At 40.7% G+C, this 17,562-nt stretch overlaps 1 protein-coding gene across 5 annotated transcripts in view; it reads right to left on the minus strand.

Annotated features, from left to right (window-relative positions):
• Positions 1–17,562, minus strand: part of NF1 (neurofibromin 1) — a 343,136-nt gene that overhangs the window by 163,096 nt on the left and 162,478 nt on the right. For all 5 annotated transcript variants that reach the window (XM_068268482.1, XM_068268483.1, XM_068268479.1 and 2 more), the window contains exons 27-29: positions 16,238–16,399; positions 10,952–11,055; positions 8,927–9,062 (exon numbers count right to left, since the gene is read on the minus strand). In XM_068268482.1, the coding sequence (XP_068124583.1) occupies positions 8,927–9,062; positions 10,952–11,055; positions 16,238–16,399 (402 nt within the window). The remainder of the gene's footprint in view (positions 1–8,926; positions 9,063–10,951; positions 11,056–16,237; positions 16,400–17,562) is intronic.

Consider the following 17,562-nt stretch of genomic DNA (forward strand, 5'->3'; position numbering starts at 1 on the left):
TGTTCATTACATGTTCAGAGTCTGCTTCAGGTATGCTGCATGACGTATGATTGGGGATAAGTGCTTTTTAAAACCTATCCTACTATGTTAACATCAGCTACGAAAAAAAATAGTTTTATGCATGAAAACTGTTGCAAACATTGGAAAGTGAAGCTCTTGGCATTATGATGCTTTTAGTACAAAATGTAAACAACCATTAACATTTTATAAATAAACCACTGTCAAACTAGGAAAGGTGATAAAAAAAACAAAAACGAATGACCATGTAAGGTACATATAATTAGAATTGTTAGCATTAAAGTAACTAACAAATCAAGGTTTTTCTCACAGATCCCTGCTTAATTTTAAATTAAATTGTATGGACTTGCCGTAAAAACTGAATTGACAAACTGCCAACTACAGCAGCACACTTTTTTAAAGGCTAGCACGAGCAGGCGTTCATTTTATAGTTAGTTCAAATTAAATATGAGTTTAAATTACAGGAAAGGATGACACTTTAGCACAGACAATTCATGTAAAATTCATCACTAAAGAACCTGTTTAAATTCCCATGCTGCCTCTGCGGAAGTCTACTTTTCTAAGTGGTCAGCAAAAATAAAGCATTACTAACTCTAGAGAAAAGGATCACATATCCATGAAAGAAATCTGTACTGCTATTAACAAAATACAGTTCATTCTTCGGCATTTACAATGCACAATCTACCAAATAACAATAAATCATCAAAATAAGGTTAAACATGAAATGCCAAATGAGAAATCCACACAAAGACCTGCCAAAGATATCAGAATGCAATTATATTCACCAGAAATTATAATATAGCAAAGATTATCCGAGAAATACCAGCAGATTCAGCAATGAAAATACTCAGTCTATCAGGCTGTTGGCCATTACTAGGCAATATCACAGGTGAATAAGTCACTTTAGGAATGACAATACATTTAGTGTAATTTACCTTCTTAACACAGAAGGAAATTTGCAATAATTCAGCTATAAGGCCCTTTGCACACCAGAGCGGTTCTGCTGCGGTTTGCGATCCGCTTGCGGGTGCGGATCCACCAGGGTAATGTATTTCAATGGACTGGTGCACACCAGAGTGGGAGGCGTTTTGCAGAAACGCATACTCCCGGGCTGCTGCAGATTTTCGATTGCGGATGCGTTTCTGCCTCAATGTTAAGTATAGGAAAAACGCAAACCGCTCTGAAAAACGGCACTTCAGAGCGGTTTGCCAGGCGTTTGTTACAGTAGCTGTTCAGTAACAGCTTTACTGTAACAATACATGAAATCTACTACACCAAAAACGCTTCACAAAACCGCAAAATGCTAGCTGAAACGCTACAGAAAAATAAGAAAAAGCGTTTCAAAATCTGCTAGCATTTTGCGGATCTGCTAGCGTTTTTTGGTGTGCACCAGGCCTAAGTGAAGATTTGTCATTACCCACAATGCACTACTGAATATGCAAATTATCCCTTTCCGCCGACGACAAATGTTCACTTATAGCTGAATTATTGCAAATTTCCTTCGGTTTTTAGAAGGCAAATTACACCAAGCTTTGCTTTTTTTTTTTTTTTTTTTTTTTTTAGTAGGAAGGCTTTTTGGTCCCTTTTATCGCCCTATACATTCCTAGTAGTTTGGGTCACCCTGAGCTGCTTAGTTAGGCCCTGTTCATATTATGTGCGTGTGGAAAACGTGCAGAACGCATGTAGTAAACGCACTGGAAAAACGCATGCGTTTGTACGCGTTTTTGTAATGCGTTTGTATGCGTTTTTTCCTTATGCGTTTTTGATCATACCTGGAAGAGTCAGCTACACTTCCGACGAGAAACGCACCTCCGAATACGCATACAAAAACGCATGCCATGCGTTTTTAGTGCGCGCCCATTGACTTTCATTATAATGCGTTTCTGTGCGCGACGCACAGAAATGCATCCAACTATGCGTTTCTGCCACGCATACGTTTGCCACGCGTATATGTGAACGAGGGCCATACCTTTGCATTGATTTTTCTGGCCCTCGCAAAACGCACACAAAACGCGTACCTTAAAAACGGACACAAACGCGTGCAGTGTGAACGGGGCCTTACTCTGTTGTACTGGTCCAAGCTCCATCTCATATAGCATTATCAATCCCTGCCTTGTACTGATGAGGACCAAAAGTCTGAAACAGGCTGTCTACATGTGGGGTTGATATGACTGTGTAAAATTTAAAGCTATAGGCTTGCAATACACCAGCGGTTCTGGATGCTTGCCTGGCTTAACAAAGGCAAAAAGGGATAATTTGCATATTCAGTAGTAAATTTAGATAAAAGTATGTCACATTCAAAATCAGAACATAAGCATTTTCTTAAAGAGAGCCTCAAGCGAAGAAAAAAATCCTCTTTTTACTTTACAGTGCTCTTCTGCAGTATGAGCAAAGATGAACCGCCGCACCCGCGCGGCAGAAAAATGAATTTAACCCCCCAAAATCCTGGGGCAAAATTCCACGACTTTCAAAGTCGTGGATTTTTCTGTCCGGGGAGGCAGAGCTTTGGGCTGTAGCTCTGCCTCCATTCAGGAACATTTGTGCTGATCGCCGCCTGTCCCCGCCCCTCCCAGTGAAAGAAGACAGAGGGGTGGGGAGAGGTGGTGATCAGCACATATTGATGCGAATGGAGGCAGAGCTATTGCCTAAAGCTCTGCCTCCTCCAAGAAGTACCAGAGGATTTTTCACCGGGGAATTCGGGGGGTTAAAAACATTGTTCAGCCGCGCCGATGTGGCGATTCATCTTTGCTCATACTGCAGATGAGCACTGCAAGGTAAAAAGATGAATTTTTCTTTGCTTCAGACTCTTTAAACTGTGAAATTCCACTTAAAAAAGGGATGGGACATTGTCATAGCACTATACAAATGTCAGCATTAAAACAGTCTCTTTTTTTTTTTTTTTAAAGTACACTTGAAGCAAAAATTGAAATATTAATTGGTCATTTATTGCTTCAGTTAACTTCTCAACACCCCATATGCTGCTTGTTGACTCCAGGGTCCCTCCTGTTCCCAGACCTTTTAATATTTGACTGTCTCATCGTTGAATAAGCTGGAGGAAGTACCTCTGGCCACACACATGCAAATCTGAACTGGGCTTGCTCTGCATATTGTGCATTTATACTCAAGTGACAATGAAAGTTTTATATTGTATTTTTCTTAACTGTATGACAGTCATGTTTTATACTTTTCTGTAGCAAAACTCAGGCCTTAAAACAGTTATTTTATAATTCATCAACAAATAACTATAGTTTCAAACTATAAAGGATTTACATCATAGGGAAAAATAAGTCTCGCTGAAAAACTTCCTACTACATTAAAAGGACATTGGATAACCGGATCAATACCGTAAATGTTTTCACATTTACGGTATTGTAAATATATCAAGGAAGCCTGTAGGCTTTGCTATAAGGAAGACTGTGGTTAAAATGCAGTTACAGAGCAAGTGAAACAGTGTATTTAAGTGTGGTGAGATGGAAACTACAGAGTTGCTGATTTGATCCTGTGGGACCCTACACAGGAAAGCTTGGTTGAGGTCTACCTTTACCTCAGGCCCAAACAATTTTTCCACTGCCACTCCCTCACTTCAGGACTATAAAGACACTAATTGAATGTGGTTTGGCCACTAGTGGGCCATGGGAAAAGTAAACAGTTTCGGAATTGTAAATTATACGCTTGAATTTAAATCATTAACGAACAACTATAATAACAAACCAAAAAGTCATATAAATTGAATACTTTGGTATTTGGATTTTCTTTAATCCCTTCCAAAATGTGTTGGACTAAGCTGTAAATCTTTAACCAAATGAATTTAAAATACATGCAGCAAAACACCTAAGACCATAAAGGAAGGTTTTCACCTAAAGGTAAATGAATCATTTTTAATTTCAAAGACTGAAAAACAAAAGTGAGAAAATCTTTCTCATAAGGCATTTGTGCTCAATCTCGGAATGAGTAATCATATTTGAAGGTCAAACAATAACTTTCTGGAGAGAAAAAAAACAACCTCAGGCACATTTTTCTAATATAAATTTACCAATCAATCAAGTTTATATCACAGGACCATTGTGACAGAGCATGACTAATTGTTGCATGACTAAAAATCATACATGTATCTGATCTCATTTAGGGTACTTTTGCACAGACGTTGTGCTGTGACAAACACTGTAAAATGTAAAATTTGAAATCTATGAACATACCTCAGTTTGTGACAATTCTGTGGTCACAGCAGCAAACATGCAGTGTGTTTACATACACACACATTGACGTGCACAAAGTCAATAACGATACACATTATCTGCTGCTTTGCGCACTATATCGCATTCCAATGCATATATTTTTGGTGTTGTGTGTACATTATAATGCAACACAGTGCAATGTATCGGTGTAAAGCTTTCATTAAACCCATATAATTTAAGAAAACAGATTAAGCTCATTGTATTATTAACAATCCATTTCCACTACATGAGGTTGTAATCTTTTTTTCTATGTGCAAAAATGCATTAGATAGGACAACCCATGTTAACCAATTGGCTGGCTCCCATCTAATTTGTTTGTTGCGTTTCACAAAAAAAAACAACTTGATAGCCTGTTGCTTTTTTCTGGAGGTCCCCATTTAATTATGTTTAACTAAACGGACACTTTTTTACATGTCAATACTTATGGTGTCAGTAAAACCATACGTGAAAAATGTGATTATTAGTAGAAACAAAGCCCACATGATCAACTATAGTGACTAGTGTTAAGGATGTATGCAATTATAGGGATGGTTTGCCTAGGCTTCACAAAAAGATGCCACTTGAAACAAATCTGAATAGCGTCAACTATAAATTTGTGTAAAAGGTGACATAGGAAAATTAAACAGCTAGTCTTTAAATAAGCACTGAATAAAGCATGTAATAACAGCAAAACTGTGTGATCATCGTTTGTAATAAAAAAAACAAAAAAACAGTCACCACAAAAAATAGCCATTTTATTCTGATGAGCAGACACTGCTGTCTAGATATCAGTTTCAAGGATAGTACAAGGGTATGTTCAATTACACAAAGCCTACATTTTACAGCCTGTGTCAGCCAGACATCTTATGTTGCACACATTCATTTTCATAACGGGCTTACATTTAAAAGCATTTTAAATTTATTTAGCATTAAAAGAAAAACACATTTGAAAATAAAATTTGCTATTTTTGCGAAATGGCTTTAGGAAGACATGGGGTCAGCTGACATCCCAGTTAGTCTCCCCATCCATAAACATGTGAATAAAGAGTTCAGGCTGACTGGCAGTGGCAAGATATCTTTAAACTAGTGCAGCAATTATTCACTGTTTTTTTTTCAAAAACAACTATAATAATTTTCCTAAGTGTTAAAATGTTTTCGTTTTAACTTTATTTACTTCGTGTTACATAGAGGGGTGCATAAAGCCCATCAGCAGGAATCTCTTTAAACCAGCTCTCCATGTATGCACTGACATTTTGGTAAATGGATAATTTGTATGCTTGTCTGCAGGTTATTTCAATGGGTTAGATGACAGAAATTGAACATGTAAAGGAAAATGGTAACAAATAGGTACTGAATTAGTGTATAGCGAGGATAGTAAAATTGGTTAAAGAGGTCCTAAACCCTTCCACAGGAGAGAAGGAAAACACAGAGAAACCCACCCGGTTTGTATTTAGTACATATTTGTATGTAGCCTATCTAATTCTTCCTTATCTGCTAGTAATGAGCCACTGAAATTTGAGCTGTCATCTGTTAGATGTTACGTGTCTTTTATAAATACAGTAAGAAGGAAGTAGGAAGGGTTAAATGTTTTAATACACACGTAGCAAGGAGAAACTTGAGAGAATGAGCATCCTGCTCAGCAGAAGCCTCAGTGCTGGCCACAGAAATGTAATCTTAGCTGTAGAGGGAGAAGACAGGGTAGGTCAAACACAGGACTTCATGCAGCTGTCTTACAGCAGGCCTACCAAACTGCCAACCAGTGGGCAGACAGACACACCCATCTAAGGGACATCACTAGCTCAGGAAAATTCCCACTCTCCTGGCAGCGTCCTGTTTTTTGAAATGGCTCTCTGGGTCTCACATAATTGACTTACCTATACAAACTATGAAACGTACAAGTGGGTACTTTAAAATGGGCTGTCTACACAAATGGGCTGGTCCACACATACTTCATTAAGTAACTGAACACATTTACTGACTGTACCTAATCTCTTTTGCTCAGTAGCCCATGTGTGTTCAGCCAGCAACCAGTTCTGAGGTGCCTCTCTCTTTAGGTTTCTCCACCCAGTTTGTGACACAGTGACTCTAGACTGTGTACGTATACATTTAGAAAGGACCTTATGGGCCTGCTCCCAATTTTCCCCTCCACCTTTTTTACAGCTGCAGCACTGCCATGGAAAGGTATCGGAGATCTCCACTAGGACTAAGTTGCCCAGCATGCAGTAGGTCCTGAGCATACGTTGTAACCATGGCAGCAGCCGTAAGGAGGCCCATAGGAAAATACAGGGGTTGGACAAAATAATGGAAACACCTAACATTTTGGCATCATAATCCTTGAACATGTTTTTAAGCAATCAAAACTTGATATACTTTAATATTTTTTTGTTTATTATTTTTGTTATTTGTTGTTTAAAATAATTGTTTTTTTTACAGATATTTAAACCAAAGTTGGTTATAATTTATAAAAATAGCAGATCTCTCAGACTTTCAAAGAGGCCAAATTGTTGGTGCTCGTATGGCAGGCGCTACTGTAACAGAAATTGCCCGAATGCTTGGCATTTCAAGAGGTACTTTCTCAAAAGTAATGACTGCCTTTGAAAGAGAAGGAAAAACGTCCTCAGCAACGCACAGAAAGTCAACGTTGTCAGAGAGAGACCATCAGACTCTAAATCGAATTGTTAGAAAAGCTCGCAAGACCACGGCTCCTAAAATCACTGCAGAGCTGAACAAACACCTACAGAACCCAGTTTCCACAAAAACTGTTAGTCTGGAGCTGCACAAATCGGGATTCTACGGAAGAACTGCAATTAGAAAACCTCTGCTCTCAAAGACAAATGTTTCAAAGAATTTAGAGTGGTGTAAAAACCACCAGAATTGGTCCCTCGAGCAGTGGAAAAACTGAATAATCGTTTACCTTATTTCCGACCTCCGGCCGAGTGTACATTTGGAGATAGCTGAAAGAAGCATTTCATCCAGACTGCCTTCTCCCAACCGTAAAACATGGCGGGGGTTCTGTGATGATCTGGGTGCTATTTCTTGGAAATCCACTGGGCCAATAATTTCCCTTCATGGAAAAATTAACAGCCGAGACTATTTAGGAATTTTGGGTGACCAAGTTCATCATATGGTTCAAGATCTGTTTCCGGAGGGGAATGCCATCTTTCAAGATGATAATGCCCCAATCCATACAGCTAGAATTGTTAACGAATAGCACGAAACACATTCTAATGAAGTTGAGCAGCTCATCTGGCCACCACAATCTCCAGACCTCAACATTATTGAGCATTTATGGTCATTATTAGAAATTCAAGTAAGAAGTCGATTTCCGCCGCCATCGTCTCTAAAAGAACTGGAGGGTGTTTTAAATGAAGAATGGGCTAAAATTCCTTTGGAAACAATTCACAATTTGTATGAATCAATACCTCGGAGAATTGAGACTGTAATTGCTGCAAAAGGTGGACCTACACCACATTAAAATATATTTTGTTGATTTTCAAGGTGTTTACATTATTTTGTCCATCTGCAATAACCGAGGTGAGAACTGATTTTAATAATACGTTTCTTTTGGCTACTTCCAAACCACAACACATTGCACTTTTATAAACAAATTGCTTCAAGACCACTTTAACTTTAGGCAGCAAGTAAAGGGTCCTTTTCAGAAGCGGTTAACTAAGGGAAGAGACTGAAGAAGCATTTTCATCAGAAAGAGATAAATGTTAGGGGAAGGGAATTAACAGTAATATATATATGAACTTTGAAGTCATTGGGAATCTCGCGTGTGCGCAGTATGGAGCTGCCCGTCTTTGGGAGGACTCTGCTCACAAAGACTTCCAAAGTCCCCCGCGGCAGGGATTGAAAAGGAGGAGCTGCCGCTGTAACAAGGGCAATGGGAAAGGAGAGGGAAGGCTCAATAGAACCAAGAGTCTTCCCTCTCCTTAGGCAAGTATCTGGCTTTTTTTTTTTTTTTTTAAATAACAGTTCCCATTGAAGGGGGGTGGTTAGGCTAGGAGTAAGGAAGGTGGTTTTGTAAAAATAATCAGTTAGGGTTAGCAGCATAAGAGCAGAGGTAGAGTTTCACAGCAATCTAACCACATAGCCAAAACCCCATGGTGGTGCAACAATGAATTGTGTCCAATCTACATGTGTTTCTATTGGAAGATTGTGAGGAGAAGGGAGGGAAACTGTAACAGAATTCTTCTAATCTGTCCAAACACAGTTCGCAACCCCACTGACAATCTTTGTAAGAAGTCTACAGAGCAGTCAGACAAGTTATTGCCCTATTTAGGAGGACACGGTCCATGGCTTATGTGAAAACACTGGCTAATGTAACTAAAGTGCACAGCAGAGGTACAAATCCTCTGCAGGAGCACCTTTGCAGCCCTACAAAAAACAGAGCTCCAAAAGCTTGATTTAGGCCCCTTGCCAGTGAGCTCTGTTAATAATAATTTCATGAAAAATAATGAAATTAACAGACCAGCTATGTAACAAATTGTGTGTACAACCAGGCAAAGCTGTCCGACAGTACTTATTTTTGTACTTATTTAAATCCATAACTGTAATTTTAAAAGAAAAACTGAATAAATAAGAAACACAATTTGCTTGACATAAAATAAAGTGTAAATCAACACATAAAACAAAGTGTAAATCAACAGGCACGATGCATGTGTCAGTCAGCCGCATATTCTAAGGCATACCTGATACAAACAATGGCACACACTGCGTAGCTGAGTTGGAAATTCATGGGTGGAGTTTATAATGGCATGAAAGAATTTTTCTGTCATTTGAAGAAGACATCTCTGGTTGTCTTCAAGGCTCTCAATCCCATCCAACCTTCAAAAAACACAATTGCAATCCAAAAGAGAGGGGAGGAGAAAAACTACATTTAATGAAATGAAAATAGTCTTATTTGAAAACATCATATGGAAATAAAAAGTAAACATGTAAAAACTTAATTATAAGGCTCTTATTTTGTACAAAAAAAATAATTTAACAAATCATTGCGAGTAATTGTGCTAGTGAACAGTACATTATGTGGTGGCTGGATAGTGTAATGGTTAAGGGCTCTGCCTCTGACACAGGAGACCTGAGTTCGAATCTCGGCTCTGCCTGTTCAGTAAGCCAGCACCTATTTAGTAGGAGACCTTGGGCAAGACTCCCTAACACTGCTACTGCCTATAGAGCGCGTCCTTGTGGCTGCAGCTCTGGCGCTTTGAGTCCGCCAGGAGAAAAGCGCGATATAAATGTTCTGTGTTTGTTTGTTTGTTTGATTATTTTGTTGCAAATACAGTTAGGTCTGCAGAGGCTAAAGAAATGCCATATTCTCTAGTTTAAGATTATTAATAGGCTCATTATTTATTTTGAGCAGCTCACCAACTTAATTAAAATTAGGGATGATCAATGAAATGCAAATCATTTCAAATTCATGCACGGTTATGTAAATTCTGGATGCAAATATATGCAGCCTGAAAATGAACCAATCAATTTAATCCTTGACTAGACTTAATTGGTCAATCTTCATGCTGCACACATTTTCATACAACATTTCCATAGCCCTGCATAAACTCAAATTTGCATCTCATTAACCATCCCTAGTTAAAAGGTAACCTTAAGTCACTCAAATACAAGAAAAGAAAGATATGATGGGTTGTGCCCAGGGCTGTGGAGTCGGAGTTGGAGTCGGAGTCTGATCAATTTTGGGTACCTGGAGTCTGAGTTGGAGTCATGGTTTCATAAACTAAGGAGTCGGATGATTTTTGTACAAAATCCACTGCCCTGGTAAGTACTAGACTAAGGAGTCGGAGTCGAGCCATTTTGGGTACCTGGAGTCGGAGGTTTCATAAAAAGAGGAGTCGGAGTTGGATGATTTTTGTACCGACTCCAAAGCCCTGGTTGTGCCCATGCTTGCTTACCACTCTGCCATGGCAAGTTCTCAACAATCTCTGCTGCAGATTCCTGTGCTAATTTAACTATCACTCCAACTCCCCATGGAGAGGCACAGGCAACCCTAACATGTATGATGTCTGCAAGCCCAGACACTAATCCACAAAATGGTTACATGGGGTGGGAGACAGACAAGCAGTGAGCTGACAGCTTTTACTAGGGTGCCCAAAGGAGCATAGCTGTAGAAAAGTTTCAAAAACAAAGTATGGCAGAGAGGTTTCGTAATGCAGCCTTACACTTACATAATGAAATAAACATGGACACACACAGTACTAGTTCTAATAAGATGTCGGAAGTCCCTTTCAATTTTGTACAAGGATTTACAAAAAAAAAAAAAAGTGTTTCATCTATGCAAATGAGGCAGTCAAAAGGAAAAGAAGTCAAATTCAGACCCTCCTGAAGAATAAAGAGCCATCATAACACTTCTAGTTGGCTGAAAAAATACCACTTATAACAAGACAGGACTGTAAAGTTCAAACAGCTATTTATTTTGTCTTGCAGCTAAATGAAGCAAATATTACTTCAGACTGTTGTGACTGCAGCTTAGAATTCCGTTATAGAAATACAGCCTTTAAACTGAAAATTGATTTCCCCACATACAAGTACAGGAATAAAGGTGGATAAACACTGATTCATTTTACAAAAATGCTGGCTAATTGGGACAATAAATGTACTTTAGTTACAAAAGGCTATTACACCGCTCACATAATAGTTGCACACGTAGATATCTGCTTTAAAAAGCCTTGTTAATGAGATTTTAGTAGCATAAATGCTCAAACCTTGAAGAGTCGACTTCAAAACTAACATGCTGCCACTCAGGGGAAGTAAGGATCATTCTCAGCAGTGGATCTAAGAGCTTTTGAAGGTATGTGGCCCCATACACCTGTAAGCAACACAAGGAAACATTGTAACATGCCCAGTTTTAAAAGGAATATATCACAAACCAAATCAACTAAAGATTCTCACATAGAAAGCTGCTATTTCTTAGTCCACAAATCATTTAAAGGGAAGGTACGAGGCGATTAAAAAAGAAAAATCTACTTACCTGGGGCTTCCTCCAGCCCCTGGCAGCCATCCTGTGCCCTCACCGCAGCTCCCGGTGCCCTTGTTGCAGATGCCGACCTCGCCAGGTCGGCATCTTCTGCGCTTCAGCGTGCGGCTCACAGAGTCAACTGACATCATCTGTACTGTACTGCGCAGACGAAGAACTACTGTGCTTGTGCAGTACAGTCCGGATGACATCAGCGTGCAGCCGCACTCTGAAGTACAGCATGCATCTTGTACCAGAGGGGACCCTGTGCAACCGGCAGGGTGCGGAGCTGCAGTGAGGGCACAGGACTGCTGCAAGGGGCTGAGGAAAGCCCCAGGTAAGTAGATTTTTGTTTTTTAATCACCTCAGACCTTCCCTTTAACTATTTCAACCAGGGACATGATATATGGGATCAGTGCAGGTAATATATTTTGTTTCACTGGAGTGTAAATATGGCTGTTTGCTTTAGCGAGTTCAAAGATATTTTGCATTGCAATCCTCTTTCTTTACTACACTAAATAAATGGTTTAATAAATGGTTAATAACATTCAGCTATTTACTTTAGAAAGGAAAGAGAGAAGGAGACAACTCCACATATAGCAATGCATATCTTCACCTGCCTTTCGTTTATAAAAACAAATATGCCATTAAAACTAGAATGCATGTGGAATAGTTTGATGAAATTTAGAAACCTGAATCATTACACCATACAAGCTGTACTTTGTGGAAAAAGAAAAGCTCTTTCCCCAAAGCTGGTTACTCTCCCTGGAAGTATGATTGTTTCCTGATTATATAAGAGAGGTTAAATTTTTTCATTAGCTTTTAAGCTCTAAAAGCAAGAAAATGTCATACCTCCAGAGACCCTGCAGCAGGTCCTGCACTTACCTCCGTCCTCCAGGTAGCACTGTAATCCTATTGTGAAATCGCCGGCCGTCATCATGACATCTCCCCAAAGGGATCCAGAGCCTCTGAGAATGGCCTATGAGAGTGGTTGCCAGCATTCCGGGGGAAACGAGTTACATAGCCTGCTGTACGCTATGCCCTGCATGAACCTCCGGGCGGCTACCACAAATCAGGCTCGGGGTTACCGCCCTGAGCTAAGGAGGTTAAAGTGGTATGGAACTAAAAATTGGCTTTTTGCTCTAAAACAGCAAAGCAAGAAAAAAAAAATAGAACACAGTAAGGGCCGTTTCCACTAGCGCAGAAACCATTGCCATCAGTTTTCGTGCGGGAGCCAGGGAATCCCATAGCTGTACATGGCACGGCTTCTGGGATTTGTCTGCGTACACGCACAGACCAGGAAGTGCCACCACACGCAGCGGCTAGTGGAAATCCAGCCTAAAAGACTGATATGTCACTATGACTTTAAAGGAGTGTACACACGCCTGATTTCTGCAAACTACGGGTCGTCGGACCCACCCGTGGGGTGGTCGTTCTGACGACAGTTTGCATGTGTGTACAGTCTGTCGTCAGGCTGATAAAACTGGTTTTGACTGATCAGTAGTTTGCAGAATGAAAGGCGTGTGTATGCGCCTTTATACACTTCACTGAAGCTAACTGATAACATCACTGGCTGCAGGACAAATGACCAAATTGTCTTGAGATTAAGTAATTACTGTGCAAATAAAGCAGATAAAGTTGTCCTCTTCTCCCCTGGATACAGCAGAACCTATTCAGCAATAACGTATAGGAGTAAATAGAGTCTGTACCAAATGCGCTGCAGGACCTCTGGTGTGTAGTTGCAACTCCTGCGGTGTGCTCTTGTGAGTCCACACAGTCCATACAATACCAGAAGAACAGCAAAGAAGCACCAATCAACTTGTTAGGAGATTTTTAATTTGCAGCCACCAACACGGACACAGGAGCAATAAGCACAAAGATATCTGCTTAACAGCCATTCTCTGAGGAAGCAGAAGTGTCCTTGAAAAGGCTGTTAGGCCTGTATCCATGTGCTAATTGCTTCTGTGTCCGTGTCAGTGGTGGTTGCAAATTAAAAATCTCCTAAGCAAGTAAGACTGGTGCCTCTTTGCTGTTCTTCTAGTATTGTAATAAGCTATTCTGCATTGCTTACACAACTTTAGTATGGCTCAAGTCATATTATATCATAGTTATATTCTGTGTTTAATGGTTTAGAGATGAGATTTCAGCTTCATCCCACTATAAATTGTGTATTAATGCAGGTTCTCTTTGTCTAAGGGTACGTTCACATCATGATGCGCAGATGGCCGTGCGATCGAGATGCAAAGCGTACGATCGCACGCCATCTGCGCCGCTACGCGCTGCTGATCCCATTCATTACAATGAATGGGTCAGAGCTGCACTTGCAGGCAGAACTTCTGCAGCAGTATGCAAGCGCATCGTACTGCTGTGCAGCGCCTATGATGTGAATGGCAGAAGGGTTGTCTATGCCATTCTGTCGGTCTTATGTGTCGTACATCATACGCGCCTCCGGATGCACACAGAAGAGCGAGCGTCATGATGTGAACGAGGCCTAACATTACATTCTGTGTAAAGGGGAAAAAATGCATTTTGTGTGAAAAATATGCAATAAAAATGGGAAGTCAATTAATATTTCTGGAACAAAGATTACATGTTTGCAACCTCCAGTTTCTTTGCAGATAGTAAACTTACTCATCTGTACTGTTCAAACATGCAACAATATACATTTTCTTAAAGGGATACTGTAGGGGGGGGGGGGTCGGAGGAAAATGAGCTGAACCTACCAGGGGCTTCTAATGGTCCCCCGCAGACATCCTGTGTTGGCGCAGCCACTCCCCAATGCTCCGGCCCCGCCTCCGGTTCACTTCTGGAATTTCTGATTTTAAAGTCAGAAAACCACTGCGTCTGCGTTGCCGTGTCCTCGCTCCCGCTGATGTCACCAGGAGTGTACTGCGCAGACACAGACCATACTGGGCCAGCGTTGTGCGCTCTTGATGACATCAGCGGGATCGAGGACACGGCAACGCAGGCGCAGTGGTTTTCTGACTTTAAAGTCAGAAATTCCAGAAGTGAACCGGAGGCGGGGCCGGAGCATCGGTGAGCGGCTGCGCGGGCACAGGATGTCTGCGGGGGACCATTAGAAGCCCCTGGTAAGTTCAACTCATTTTCCCCCGACCCCCCTACAGTATCCCTTTAAGAAAATGTATATTGTTGCATGTTTGAACAGTACAGATGAGTAAGTTTACTATCTGCAAAGAAACTGGAGGTTGCATACATTAGATTATAATGACGTATTTGTAAAATTGACAAAATAAGTTTTAAATCCCATCTTCAGTCGCATCTTGAAGTAATGGACAAAATGGTGAAGGATAAGAACCTCTGCCATGCTTTTGCCACTCTTTGTACAGCAAGGAATATTAGATTTTCTCCTTTTCATTGCCGAATTAAATAGCTGTAGCCCTGTTCCTAGTGTTGGTGCCCCAAACTGGCCTGTCACCACACTTCAGCAACCAGGTAAATGGACAGGGTCAGGAGAAGTTCAACTATTGAATTTCACATGAGTCACGGAAAGCTCAAATAAGTAAATTTCCCTTAACCATCTCCACTTCCGATTTTAATAACCCGAAATCAAACACCAACACTAGCTGTCCCGTCAGGGCAGGAAGTGGGGAAAAAAACTCCAACTGAAAACAGAGCAAACACTAGACAGATTCTAGCCTATTTATGCTATGCATAGAGAGCATTTAGAAAACAAGTGTAAAAGTCTATTTAAATGACCACTATCACAAATCATTTCATTTTCAATTTCCTCACAGTAGATATATCAAGTATACAGAAGCCTTACTTTGTCCTTTTCTTAATTTTTTGTCATGGCCCATTTTTTTACCATATTTCACTGTAGCCTGTGTCCGTCAGTCCCTGAAGTAACAGACTTTTGTAACTAAAAAGTAATAGCAGGGGGAGCCTCGTCAGGTACTGAAAAAAAACAACAACAAAAAAAACAGTCGGTTTAGCCCTTCTCTACCTAACTGCCAAAACTGTACAATGCGTGCTCACCTGCTGCCAGTCTTCTCCATCATCAGCCAACCCTAGAAGGACCCCCACACTCAGGCAGCCCACAGGTGTTGAGGGAGGCAGCTGACAGCTCAATGAGCCGCTCTCCCTCCATCCATTCCCCGCAGGTCTGCCTATGACGGCCTTCCGGAGTAATGAACCTCTTTGTAATGAGCCGGTTCTCCTCTCCATTCATGAGCTCCTCCCCTCTATTCATATATACACACACACACACACACACACACACACACACACACACACACACACACACACACACAGTATGTTCATTACACTGCCTAAATGGAAGGGAGAACCGGCTCATTACAAAGTGGTTCATTACTCCGGTAGGCCATCATGGGCAGACCCGCGGGAATGGATGGCGGGAGAGCGGCTCATTGCGCTGACAGCTGCCTCCCTCAACGCCTGCAGGATGTCTGAGTGTGGGGGTCCTTCTGGGGTAGGCTGATGATTGGGAAAGACTGGCAGCAGGTGAGCGCACATTGTACAGTTTTGGCAGTTAGGTAGAGAAGTGCTAAACAAACTGTTTTGTTCCCCAATACCTGACAAGACTCCCCCGCTATTACTTTTTAGTTACAAAATTCCGTCAGCGTTACTTCAGGGACTGACAGACACAGGCTACAGTGAAATATGGTAAATAAAAGGGCCATGACCAAAAAAAAAAAAAAAAAAAAAAAAAAGGACACAGTAAGGCTTCTGTATACTTGATATATCTACTGTGAGGTAATTGAAAATTAAATGATTTGCAATAGTGGTCCTTTAATTCTAGAAAGTATTTTAATGGCATGTCTTAAATGTAGACAATAACACTGCTTTTCCTACACAGAGCACAATGGGATAATTTATAAAGACAGATGCCAAGCTAAATGAAGCAGAATTGGTGCAGCTATCCAAACCAATCAAAGTTCTGGTTTCATTCAGCACTTGAAAGATGGCTCAGGATAGGGCTCCACTTTTACTTCTGTTTTCTCTGCACCTGCTTTGACAAATTGATCCCCAATAAACCTCTTGTGAACTTACAGACCTTAAAACAGAATGTCATGATTTTACTAGCCAGGCTGTTTCCTCTGAACAGTGTCTGCATCGAGTCTGCTAACTCAACTTCCTTAGAAAACATGTTCCACAGTAGCTGGTACAACAGGTGTCGGGAATCGAAGAGAGTCACAAGGACACGCGCCAGCTCATCCTATGAGAAACAAACAAAATACATATCTAGTCATAAGAGAAAATGTACACGTGAAACGAAAAAATATACAGATACAAGTATTACCAGTGTTTTCCCCAGAATTTTTTTTCCAGCCGGGTGGCATGAAAAATAGCTGGGTGGGACAAGATGAGAGAAGGCAGGGCCAGTGCTTCTCTGCAGAACTCTGCTTGCAGCAGAAAAGGAGGTGAGCGGATGACAGCTAGGTGCTCACCAAAACTAGCCAGGTGGAGCACTGGGGAGAACAATGATTACATCAACAAAAGCTCCCTATTTTTACAATATGCAGTTTATCACTCATAAGTTGTATTGCTGCGAAACACTAAAAATTCTAGTTGTCAAATCATGACAAAAACACTGTTTACAATGTGAATACAAAATACGTTCTTGAGCACATCTGCCACAATAAAATACACCTGAAAAATACAGTATAAGCTCTGCATATATAATGAGGCACTTCAAAGTAGCAACATCTTAAAAGTATTGCACGTTATCCAATGTCCTCTGATGAACTGCAAGGCTTTTTGGACAGCAGTGACTTCCTCTGTGGTGTCCTCGCATGAACCCATTCTTGTTTAGTGTTTTATGTATCATAGATTCGCTAACATGGATGTTGGCATATGCCAGAGACTTTTGTAAGTCTTTAGATGACACGCATTCTGCACTTTGCTCTTGCAGTCATTTTTACAGGACAGCCACTACTAAGGAGAGTAGCAGCAGTGCTGAACTTTCTCCATTTATAGACAATTTGTCTTACTGTGGACTGATGAACTGCAAGGCTTTTGGAGATACTTTTATAACCCTTTCCAGCTTTATGCAAGTCAACAATTCTTAATTGTAGGTCTTTTGAGAGCTCTTTTGTGTGAGGCGTCATTCACATCAGGCAATGCTTCTTGGGAAAAGCAAACCCAACACTGGTGTGTGTTTTTTATAGGGCAGGGCAGCTGTAACCAACACCTCCAATCTCATCTCATTGATTGGACTTCTAGCTGGCTGAAACCTCAATCCAATTAGCTCTTGGAGATGTCATTAGTCTAGGGGTTCACATACTTTTTCCACTTTTCCACTCAAATAGGATGGAAATCAGTGCCATAACAAGCATGCCTGATCGACGATTAAACCAATTTCAGCCCAAAATTGGTTGG

Source organism: Hyperolius riggenbachi, chromosome 2, assembly GCF_040937935.1.
Source record: "Hyperolius riggenbachi isolate aHypRig1 chromosome 2, aHypRig1.pri, whole genome shotgun sequence".
Classification (NCBI taxonomy): Eukaryota; Metazoa; Chordata; class Amphibia; order Anura; family Hyperoliidae; genus Hyperolius; species Hyperolius riggenbachi.